This window comes from Mangifera indica, chromosome 16 (genome assembly GCF_011075055.1).
Source record: "Mangifera indica cultivar Alphonso chromosome 16, CATAS_Mindica_2.1, whole genome shotgun sequence".
NCBI classification, from domain to species: domain Eukaryota; kingdom Viridiplantae; phylum Streptophyta; class Magnoliopsida; order Sapindales; family Anacardiaceae; genus Mangifera; species Mangifera indica.
In genome coordinates this window covers 527,138-539,662 of record NC_058152.1, presented here as the reverse complement: position 1 = coordinate 539,662, position 12,525 = coordinate 527,138, and the positions used below count along the sequence as shown (strand labels likewise).

Genomic DNA, 12,525 nt, shown 5'->3' with positions numbered 1-12,525 from the left:
CAAAATTCAGATTAAAAATGTTTTATATTGAATGATAGAATTCAAATTGATCAAATTGATTTGATTTAAACTGTTTAAATTCAAATTTAAGTTTAAATCAAAAGAGTTAAAATCGAGTTAAGGATTGTATTTGTTATTATAAAACAAGTTAAATTCGAATCGATTGAAACATTTAACTTTAAATTGATTTAAACATTTTAATTAAAGTTAGCTCGAACCAAATTTAAAGTTAAATTATTTAGTCAAATTTGAATCTAGACTCGTTAAATTTGAATCGATTTCGAATTGACTCTTTTAAATTTAAACTTATCTCAAATTGAGTTTTATTTAAAATAGCCTAGATTGAATTAAGTTTTCCATTGTGATCAAAGAAGGTAAAGTTTAAGAGTTTAAATTCAAACTTGAATCGGATAAATTATAAATCGAGTAAAGAATTAGACTTATTTTCATAAAATAAGTCGAATTTAAATTTTAACCCGCGGTCTCAAACCAATTTTGAATTAACTGTTTTATTTTCTTATCAATTTCAAACTTGGGCTTGCCTGGATCGGCCAGGATTGAATCCGGCCCTAACTTCACGTTTCCCATGTGCCATCTACGCCCGTGTGAAACTTCCTCCGGAATTTCCGGTCTTCTCCAATCCCGTTCCCCTCCAAAATTCCTCCCTCTGGAAATCCGTCGATAATCTAACAGTCAGGCAAAAATGCCATCTACATTCAGCGGAGACGAGACGGCGCCGTTTTTCGGCTTCCTCGGCGCCGCAGCTGCCCTTTTTTTTTCATGTACGATCCTTACCCTGAATCGACACTCATGACTAATTTTCTTCTTCTTTTTAGAAAAAATAAATAAATAAAATGAACGATTTCAGGTATGGGAGCAGCCTATGGAACGGCAAAGAGCGGAGTGGGCGTGGCTTCAATGGGAGTGATGAGGCCAGAGCTGGTAATGAAATCGATAGTGCCCGTGGTTATGGCTGGAGTTTTAGGTATTTATGGTTTAATTATCGCTGTTATTATCAGCACTGGTATTAACCCAAAAGCCAAATCCTATTACCTCTTTGATGGCTACGCTCATTTGTCTTCGGGTCTCGCTTGTGGTCTCGCCGGCCTCTCTGCTGGCATGGCTATCGGCATTGTTGGTGATGCTGGTGTTAGGTATTTACTATTCCTTTTATTACTTGATCATATTGTATTTATTTCATTCTCTGAACTATGTGAGTGTCTCTTTCTCTTAGCTAGAAATTAGAAAATTTATTGCTTCAGATTCATCAAGAGAGTTGTTGTGGATTCGCATTCATTGAATTGTTTGAAATATCAAGTGATCATCAATCTAAAACTAATGCTTCTTTGACAATTTTTTAATGGGATATCCTTGGATGAAGATACTGAAGTGGGAATTGTTCTAGTTAAGAAAAAAAGGAATTTGAGTTGCTTGATTATTGCTCTTGTTGTAAAATTTATGCTGCATTGACATACCTGGAACACTCAGCACTGTTGAATAATATAATGCAAGATTGAAGCAAAATGTTCTCTTTTCAATATATAATGAGACTCGAATTGGAACAATGTATAACAAAAAATTGTGATTAGGTGTTACGGGGCATATCCTTACAATTGTTGGGACTTGAATTGCATAATAAAAATTTTAAATACTCATGTTAATGTCAGCATGACAGTTTGACTGAATTGACCCAATGATTAAACCATATCCTAAGGTGAATTGCCTAGTTCAACTGCAGGTGATTCAATGGCTGATATTAGTTTAAAATTTGACCTAGACCAAATTGACCACTAGGGCACGATTAAACCAGTTCAACCGATTGGTCCAATCTAGATTTTAAAACCATGTTTAGTCCAACTATTTCTTAAGAATGACAAGTCATTCTATCAAGCTATTATTGGATGTGCAACTGGCAATAGTTGGCTTATTTTAGCTTGGGCAACCTGTTAACTGTTTTAGTTGTTCTATCACTGTTTAGTTGGATTATCAACTTGGTTTTGTATGTGTTTTCTGATTTATTTCCATAAAAAAGAATTTGCTTTCCTGAAACTAGATTGGATCTTTTTGTAGGGCTAATGCACAACAACCAAAGCTTTTTGTTGGAATGATTCTTATTCTCATATTTGCTGAGGCATTGGCACTGTATGGGCTCATTGTTGGAATTATCTTGTCGTCCCGAGCTGGCCAATCCAGAGCAGATTAGATGCCATATGATTGAATGGGTTGTTGGCATAACTCAGTCATTCTTCTAAGGTTGGTGATGTTAGAACATCATGTGCTTGTTTGTTCTATTAGGAGCAAGTTTTTCGTCAAAATAAAGCTTCAAATTCTTGTTGAAACCATTATTTATAAAACCAATGGTGCATATTATTTGTCATCTTTGATAGAATTTCCTTTTTCCTTTCGGATGGATTTCATTTTTATGATTTAGCCATGTCTATATTTTTCATATGATCAACAGTCTTATTAAAAGAATGAATCAACAAAATAGATATTGATAGTTCATGTAATGCTGCAGAAACTTAATACATTTAGAGATAGATTTGAATCAAACTAATTAAGAGTCAAATCAAGTTAAATTTAAATCCAGAATGACTACCTTAAACTCAAGTCAAGTTTGAACTAAATAAACTGAAACTGCACTAAGTCAACCTTTAATTTCAAGCTATCCCAGTGCGGTCCAACCCTAATTTTTAGGTTCGCCACTGGCTCACCTGCTGCTACATTTGAAATCTGCTTGGAGCCCCCAGTTTTTGACCCAAGTATAGAAACCAGACACGTACCAACCAAATTTTAATAATAATAATTCTAGGTTACTGTCCGGCGTGATGTTGTTTTGTTGTATCCAATTAAAATTATATAAATTCGAGACTTATTTCTTAACGGTCACTGCTTCTGATTGGGAATGATTTCAATATATAAAATTGTTTTATTATCCATGGCCTCCTTTACGCCTCCCCTCGCAATTTTTAGCTGGTTCTGAAGAATCTTTGCGTTTTAGGCCTTATGCTGCAGCCACGTGCTGCGAACCAGGAACTCCAATGCTCCAATTATTTATGGAAGGCCAAAACACTTGTTTCCTCCAAAAGTTTTATGTAATCCCAAAGTCTCGTAGATCAATTTTTAAAAGTTTAAATATTTATTTATGAGTTAATTTTTATAAAAAATTTCAGTTAAAATTAAGAGTAAAATAGTCATTTAATAAAAAAATTATATCATATTTTCTCTCTAGGTTTAAAAACTATTATTTTTCCCCTGCATAAGGTTTGAAAAATGAAAATTTCCCTTATCGGGTTTGTAGTTTTCCCTTACTGCTATTCATATGATAACCGAAGCAGATCAACCTCCATATCGGCTCTCTTTCCTCTCTCAAATAATGATAAATCATTGATCAATTAAAAATGGGTTGATAATTCGTTAACACGAAGACAAAGCATATATATGTGTCGCACAAATCCATTTCAATAGATTTGTGTGTTGACTTGAAGAAGAAATTGATTATACGCGAAGATGACCCTTAATTTGTACGACGCATAAATCTACTTCATCTTTGTGTCGATGAATCATTGGGTCATCCTCAGTTGATCAAAAATTTATCATCGTTTGGGAGAGGAAGGAGCGTTAGTATGGAGATTGGACGACTCCGATCATTGGAGAAGCAACAACGAAGAAAAACTATAAAACGTAGGGGGAAACGTTTATTTTACAAACCTTAGGCTAGGAGGGATGATAGTTTTTAAACCAATAGAAAAAATGTAATAAAATTTTAGTTTTCTAAAATTTTTTATTAAATAATGATTTTATCCTTAACTATAACTGATATTTTTAATAAAAATTGATTCATAAATAGATGTTTTGGTGTTTTAAAATTGACAAGTTAGACTTGGCATTACATCAAGCCTTAAGTGGAAACAAGTCTTTTGGCCTTTATGAAATAGAACATAACCCTTAATTAGAATCCAACCTAAGGAGGACTTAAAATTTAGGATCCCTCCTATTTTCAGTCCACAAAATCCCTTCATAAAACTTAGGCCAAAGGACTATTTCCCATCCAAACTATGCTGAAATGTCAAAGTTCCCCCCATTAACTATGAAAATACCGTTTACCTATCTATGAACAGTTAAAATTAACGATAATAAGAGTGAAATCGTTATTTTATATTTAATATTAAAAATAAACTTAAATTTGATTTTATTTCTCCCCCTAAATTTAAAAAACTAACTTTTCTCCCCTAAGCCAAGTTTGAAAAGATCACATTTCCCCCCCTAGGGTTTAGTTTCCAAACACATTCACTTTCTCCGGTGCCATCGCCGGTTGTCTCTCCCTCCCAACGGTCTGCCTCAACTTCACCCCAACCCATCCGACGTCGAGAGATGTCGTCTGGAAAGAGAAATCGTCTTCTCAGATGAAGAAGACTAGATCGATCGATCTCGTCTTCGTCGTTTGGAAAGACGATTTGTCTTCCCAGACGAAGACGAGATGACTCGTCATCCTCTGGGAAGATGAGTCGTCTTCCTAGAAGACAAAGACGAGATCGATCGATCTTGTCTTTATCGTCTGGGAAAATGATTTCTCTTTCCAAATGACATTTATCGGTGCTGGATAGGTTGGGATGGCGTTGAGGTGGGTCGTCATAGAAGAGAAACCTTCGGGAGGGAGAGACAGCTGGCGATGGCACCGGAAAAAGTGAACGGGTTTTGAAACTAAACCCTAGGGGGGGAAATACGATCTTTTCAAACTTGGCTTAGAGAATAAAATATTAGTTTTAAACTTTTAGGGGGGAAAATGAGATCAAATTTATAAGGGTTAGGGTTCAGTTAATTTTAACCACTCATGGATGGATAAATGATATTTTCATAGTTAATGGAGGAAACTTGAACGATTCAGCATAGTTTGGGTGGGAAATAGTCCTTTCGCCTAAAACTTAACGCAATCGAAGGCTCCACGTGGTGGCCACAGGGACCGAAAACAAATTAAAGTTATACCACTGAGGTCATCAGGCCCAATGCTCGTAAGAAGACTACAACTAATTAACTATTTTGCCAGACTCTATACCTCGGAGTCGGACCCCTAACATTAACGGCTACATTTTTTGCTACTGCCACCTGACTAAATCAGACTCTTTTGGCGGGAAAAGACCTGTGGAGCCCACCCTCAGTTCAGGTATGACCATCTGTACCCATGACCAGGGTTTCAAATTTTACATTTTTCAGAATAGTTTGAATCTAAACTCAAATTAAATAAATTAAATTTAAATTAAAAATTAAATTTGTATTTATAAAATAAACTGATAGAAACATTCAAAATCAAATTAATTAAAATTAAATTTAAAATAAAATTATTTTTGAATTGAATTTGAATTTTAACTTGTTAATATCAAGTTAATTTCAAATTAATTTTTTCTATTTAAATAAATCTCAAAGTGGGTCTTACTTAATGGAAAGTGTTTAAAATTTTACTCTCCCAAAAAGGTCGATTTTAATATAAGTTTGAAATTAAATTTAAATCTAGAATAAACAAATGCAATTTCAGTCAATTAGATTCACTTTCATAAACACAAATTGATTTAAATATTTAAATTTATATTAACTTAGATCTAATACAATATAAAATTATTTTTAAGTTGATTTCAAATATTAATTTATTAATCGTAAACCAATTTCAAATTGATTTTTTAAAATTTAAATTGATCTCCAACTAGGTTTTGTTCAAATTTAAACCATATCAAATCCAACCCTACATCTCGATGCCTACTGAAAAATCAAAATGGCAAAAATGAAAAAAAAGATTTCGAATGAACGATTTACATTCTATATTAAAAAACCGATGGTTAATGTCTTGCAACAAAAAAAATAATAATAATGAAATTATGCTGGTGAAGGTTGAGAGGTTGGATCGGCTGATGAGGGAATATCAGGACCAACACGACAACCTTCTAACATGAAGACAATGTCTGACATGATGGGTCGATCAAGAGGATCTGGTGCTGTACACAGTAACCCCACTTTAACTCCAAGCAAGAATTCTTCCCATTCTGATGATTCCGGGTCAAGCTCGAGCAAGCCTGGCTCCAGTAGTTCTGTGATTTGGCCTTTTTGCAGTTGCTTCTTCACCCATTTTACAATATCTTCATCTTGTGTGAACATCAGTGGCCTTTTTCCAGTTAGTAGCTCGAGCAACACTATGCCAAAACTGTATACATCTGATTCTTTTGTGGTTTCCCCTGTGAGTATTGCTTCCGGAGAGACATAACCCAATGTGCCAACTGATGTTGCAGAACTGGAAGTTTCTGCTGGGGTTGGGACTGTAAGACGGTCTAGCCCGAATTCGGATAAGTGAGCTTCGAAATCGGCATCAAAGAGAACGTTTTGTGGTTTGATATCACCATGGACCATGTTGGATGTGTGTAGGAAGGACAAGCCTCGAGCAATGCCTAGCGCTATGAGATGGCGCATTGGCCAATTCAAGACATGGCCATCGTGGTGTGATGCTTCTTGAAGGAGAGTTGCGAGATTTCCGTTGGGCATGTAGTCAAAGACTAGAAGTCTTAAATCGGGTGCTCCCGCGTAGTAGCCTCGAAGAACTGTCAGATTCCGGTGCTTTACTTTGCCTAAGAATTCAGCTTCTTTTCTAAATATGTTTTCATCCAGTGATCCATCTGGTAGGCGGCGAATTGAGGCCACCATCCCATCATTGTAGCAAGCCTTGAAAACAAGACCATATCGACTTCTGCTAAGCACATTTTCTTCGTCAAATTGCCTCGTTGCTTCAATTGTTTCTGCTAGTGTTATCTTCTTGTTAAACATAACCAGTTTTGGCCCTCCATTATCCGTGCTGCCACGACCCCCACTTGTTCTTGAGCTAGCTCTCGCTGGACTATGCTTCTTCTCTGCAGCTGCACCTTCTTTTAGCTTCTTGCGCCACTGTAAGAGGCTGAAAATATAGAAGCAACAACACAATGCCAAGAGACAAGCACCACCAGCAACTATAACTATCAACAGAATCAACCTCTTCCTCCCATTTTTATCAGTTATGTTCTCACATTTCCGGCCCAATGGCTTTCCACATAAATCTTGATTATTTGCAAATGCTGATGGATCATTAAATCTGGAACTCAGTAATACCGGAATCTCACCGTCTAAATTATTACTTGAGACATTGAAATATACAAGTCCAGTTATCTGTGCAAGATTCGCTGGAATTTCTCCACTAAAGTTGTTGCTTGAGAGATCCAGCACTGTGAGGTTCAATAATTTTGATAATGAGTCTGGTATGCTTCCTGAAAGATGATTGGCGTCCACAAACAAAGATCTTAATGAAGAGCATAGTGAGACTTCTTCTGGAAGTTCCCCAGTTAAATTGTTGATACCTAAGTCAAGCACGTTCAAATTTGAAAGATGGGAGAGATCAGCTGGAATGTGGCCCGTCAAAGAATTTGACCGGAGCTCTAGAACTTGAAGATCAGAGCAATTGCCAAGCTCTGGTGGAATCAACCCAGAAATGTGATTATCAGACAATGACAGAACAACGAGTGAGTGAAGAAAGCCAAAGGTCACCGGAATTTTACCAAAGAACCCATTGAACGATAAATTCAAATATCGCAAACCCATCAAACTACTAAAACCCTCAGGAACATCTCCAGATAATTGATTTTCTTGCAAAGCAATGACTTGTAGATTTGGCAGACCAGCAAGCTCAAACGGCAACTCACCAGACAGATTCTGCTTGCTCAAATCAAGAGCGGTTAACTTCAAAAGATTTCCCAAGCTAGCAGGCAATCGCCCTGAAAAAGCATTACCACTCAGATTAAAAACCATTAACTGACTCAAATTCCCAATACCTGCTGGAATGTCACCAGAAAAATTGTTCTCACTGAGGTCCAAAGTGGTCAAATTTCTCATTCCCATTAACTCTTCCGGAAAGCTTCCACTCAAATTATTGTGTCTAAAGTTTAAGGTCTCAAGCTCTGAAAGATTATGAAAACTCATTGGAAGTGGACCGGAGAAGAGATTTCCAGCAAGTGTTAGACTCTTTAACCCTCTTACATCACCCAAAAATACAGGAATCTCCCCTGAAAATTGATTCCCTTCAAGATTAAGAACACTTAAAGAGATACATTTCTCAATCTCAACTGGAATCACACCACTAAAAGAATTATTAGCCATCTTCAACTCCTCTAATCTTGACAAATTCCCAATCTCAGCTGGAATATCACCAGAAAACAAGTTACCCGAAACATCCAAAATTGTCAAAGACGATATACGTGTTAACCACAATGGAAAACTCCCCCCAATCCGATTCTGTTGAAGATCCAGGACTTGCAAAACACTATAACAAGATCCCGTCTCAGGCCCAATGACATCCGTAAACGTATTGAACCCTAACTGCACCATCCTAATCGACGGCGGATAGACCGAGACATTGCAAAACATGGACATCGGAACCTTCCCAGAGAGATTATTCTGTGAGAGCGAGACAACCTGAAGTTTAGGTAAAGCTCCAATCGCTGCGGGGATCACTCCCCCAAGTGCATTGCCTTGAACACTCAAATGCACAAGCGATGAAAGGTTAGCTAATACTGACGGCAAAGTCCCTTCCAATAAATTGAAGTCCAGCCAAAGGTACTGTAAATTTTGCAGTTCACCTAAACTCGCTGGAATCTCTCGAGAAAACTGATTATACGATAAATTAATCAGCTGAAGCTGAGACAAGTTAGCAATGGTCTCTGGTATCGAACCAGAGAAAGCATTTGACGAGAGATCTAAATACTTGAGATTTCGCGGGAGATCTACTGCTATCTCTCCCGAGAGACGGTTTTGAGCCACGTTCAAAATTTCAAGGTTGGAGAGATTACCGATATTCTCCGGGAGGTTGCCGGAGAGTGAGTTGTACTGCAAAAACACAGCGCGCAGGAGCGTGCATTGCGAGAGCGAGGAAGGGATAGTCCCGTTGAAGAAGTTGGACCTCAGGCTTAACTTCCTCAGCATATGCAACTTACCCAGATGGTCACTTACTGGACCGCCGAGCTGGAGCCGAGGTAGCCTGAGCTCGTTGACTCGGTTGTCAGCGCATGTGACTCCACGCCAGTCGCATGGAGCCGAAGGACTCGATGAATCCCAGCCATTCAAAACTCCAAGTGGGTCATGAAGACTTAGCTTGAAGGAGGTCAAAGCTTCAATCTCAGCTAAACTCTCAGCGCTTCGTCCGACGACGGCGGCGAAAGCTAAAAACGGTGCGCAGCAGAGCACCATAAACAAGGAAAATAAAAACAGCCCCATATGGTAACAACCCAGAAGTTCTTGTTTGTCGACGAAAGGAAATGAAATAAGTTCAGACTAAAGAGTGGAGAAGGAGAAGTTAGGGATAACGGACAGTGTAGAGGCAGCGTATGTTAGCAGAGACAAGAGCAGCAGCGTGCTATCTGGAGAAGTTGCTGCCATAAGTTGCGCCGGAGGGGGCGTATTGTTGTTTTAGCAGAGTGAGAGAGAGAAAGAGTGACAGAGAGGGTTGAGTTGAAGTGGGTGAGTCAACTCACTGTGAATGTTTTGCTTTACTTTTACCGCTCGCTTCATCACCAGGAGAACCCTTTGAAGAAGCACTTTTCAAAACGGCAGATAGTGGGGCTGTCTGTTGTCGTTTTTTAGCGTTTTATGTTGAGATTTGATACGTTATGACGTGGGCTGAATAATTTGCTCTTTTGGCTTTTTTATCTTTGCTTTGTTGTTTTTTTATATATTGTCAGCAAAATATTATTCTTAGTCAAATTACAATTATGACCGTATATTTGGTTTATTATCAAAATTAAAATATTAATATAAATATAAATTATTTTTAAAATTAATGGATATACATTGATGTCATGTTTAAATAAATTGATATGTATATATATAATTATTGTACTTAATTAATAATAGACGTGTCAATTTAGCTTACTGATCTTCACTAGTTGTTATCAAATTTAACAGAGAACTAATACAATCAAAAGATTCGTATAAATAGATTTGAACTGAGTCAATTACGAACAAAAACTAAGTTAATTTCGGTTTGAATGTAGAATGACCAACTTAAGTTTGACTTACTCAAACTAGTGAACACTAATATTAGATAAGAAGAATAGCTATTGAAGAAAAAAAATTATTGAAGAAGAGGAAGAAAAAAAGCTGATAGTGTAGCGCTCTCGATCACTCACATCAATCTCAAGTTATTTTTAAGTTTGATTAATTAAATCTTCTTTAACTTAAATTTGACTTATTCAAATCAAAAACTGATTTAAGCTTGAGCAAATTCAGCTCAGATCCACCCATAGAGGTAGATAAAGTATATATATATGAGGTTTAACTATTTAATTGTCAATAAAACTAAAACCCTCTTAAATAAAAAAAGAGGGTTGATTTTTTTTTAACGAAAAACCCTTACATCAATCGGGTTATCTCATCAAATTTCAATCAATCACATCAAACAAAAAAAAAACATTTGGTTTAATATTAAACTCTATAATTACTATATTAAATAATTTAAATTTTTAATTTTAATATATTTCTAACAAGTTTTAAACTCATGATGCCCTTATCTTTGCCACTCAAAGGGCAAAAACGTCATTATAAACTCAAATTTGGGTCAACTGCACAAGGAACTAAGTAAGCACATGGGAGGCCATTCGTTTCTTTCTTTCTGATATCTTTGACTTTGTTTGGGAGATTACTTAGCTTTTCTTCTCTTTTTTTTTTAACTGCCCATTCAATTCAATAAAGGCTAACTACTCAACAAGGTGGGCCTGAGCCAGAAATTATGGAGAAATAAGAGACGAAACCCAGATCTGGTAGAGGGAAACTTTGAATTATTAATTTTATATTAGCGGGAGCTTCAAATTTGTGTCAAAGACAAATGAGAATCAAGATTGGTTGGTGGGTTGGTTGGTTGGTAGGTAGGGCAAGTCGAGAAAGATGGTGAGCTTTTTACAGGTTATGATTCTTCACCATGATAACATGTCTCAGTTCTTTTTCGCAGGTGCTTTTTAATTCAACCCAATCAAGGACCCACTTCAGTAATTCTCCCCTGTATACACACACCTAATATCTTTATCATGTTTTACCAATGTGAAATTCTATAAGTATCATAGTGGCTATCACTATTGCTATTTCCTCTCATGGATAATAGGTTGTATTGAATTGAGTTGGAACTTTGATCTTTAGATTAAATGAGTTAAGTTCAAGCTAATAATTGAATTTGTTTTCACTAAACACATAAAGTTTGAGTTGACTCAAGTAGTATCTAAAGTTAAATTAATATATAGTCGGATTCAAGTATCAATTTATGGATATTGAGCTAATTTTTTTAGATCTGAATCTATCTTAAATTATGGTTTAATTGGGTTTGACTTGAATCAAATCCTATGATATAACTTGGTTAGGTAGTGCTTTGGTTATAGGGGTAGATTCGAGCCAAAATGAACTTAGATAAAGGTTAACTCGAGTTTAACTTGAATTTGAAATGTCAAGCTTGAGTTTGAACTTGAATTGAATTGAATAGTGAACAATGACATTGGAATGACTGTCAAGAAATAAAAGCTTATGTAAAGAATCATTAATGAACTCTCAAATTTGAATTAAGTTATTGAATTAAAGTTTTATCTCGAATTTAATTTATTCAAACTGAATATGGATTTAAACCTAAATAGATTCAATTCAAATCCTACCCTAGATTTTGATTTAATCAATGGACTGGTTGCTGGTGAATACAGGAGTATTTTAGCGGGTGCTTTAATTTCTTAATGGATTATTTGTTGAAAATAAAACAAAAGTTAATTGTTAATGTAAATATAATTGTTATACAAATATGATTTATTAATTTTAATATGATTCTTTAAAGGGGCCTTTTTTCAGTTTGTATTGGGCCGACCCAAACCCAATCAAGTTTGAAATTGAAGGCCCAATACTGCTTAATAGTATCGCACAAATGGGTCAGGTCGGGCAACAAGGACGAAAATTGTTGGCACGAATGGGTTTAATGGGTTGAAAATAGTGGGCTTATGTTAGGCTTACACTTGAAACAAATGGGCTTGGTTGACACAGACGAATAATCGTGGATTCGACCTAAGATAAATCAAGTTTAAAGTCAATTTTAGATCGGATTGAATCTATAATATCTAATTCAAGCTCAAACTCACTTAAATTAGTGTATGATATTATCGAAAATTATTGATAGAATGAATAATATTATATGAGTATAAAATAATATCATTGTCTAGAAAAATACTATCAATAGATAAAAAAAAGGGGCCAATTTACACCCTTAAAAGTGGGTTCATTTGGATTTTAATAAAATTTTAACTACAATTTGTAAATATCGATTTATAATTGAAAATTTTTCAACTTAAACCCTACTTATATAAGTCAAGTTTAAATTTTAACTTGTCATTATTGAGTTTATACAAAGTTTACATTTGTTCATATTGAACTCAAATTGTGATTGTAATCAAACTAAGTCTAACCAACCCAAGTATTACAATGGTCAAGCTCGATTTG

The 12,525-nt window shown here is 35.7% G+C and overlaps 2 protein-coding genes across 2 annotated transcripts; one reads left to right on the top strand and one right to left on the bottom strand.

Moving 5' to 3' along the window:
* The first annotated feature begins 578 nt into the window (after positions 1-578).
* LOC123198596 (V-type proton ATPase 16 kDa proteolipid subunit-like) lies at positions 579-2,377 on the top strand. The gene is made up of 3 exons (XM_044613310.1): positions 579-782; positions 869-1,154; positions 2,071-2,377. Exons 1-3 carry the CDS (start codon positions 704-706, stop codon positions 2,201-2,203), a joined length of 498 nt encoding a protein of 165 aa, XP_044469245.1. The 5' UTR covers positions 579-703; the 3' UTR covers positions 2,204-2,377.
* Positions 2,378-5,777: 3,400 nt separating this feature from the next.
* Positions 5,778-9,630, bottom strand: LOC123198681 (probable LRR receptor-like serine/threonine-protein kinase At4g36180). Its single transcript, XM_044613425.1, has one exon. The coding sequence runs from the start codon at positions 9,277-9,279 to the stop codon at positions 5,869-5,871; it is 3,411 nt and encodes a 1,136-aa protein (XP_044469360.1). The 5' UTR covers positions 9,280-9,630; the 3' UTR covers positions 5,778-5,868.
* Between the last annotated feature and the right edge of the window lie 2,895 nt (positions 9,631-12,525).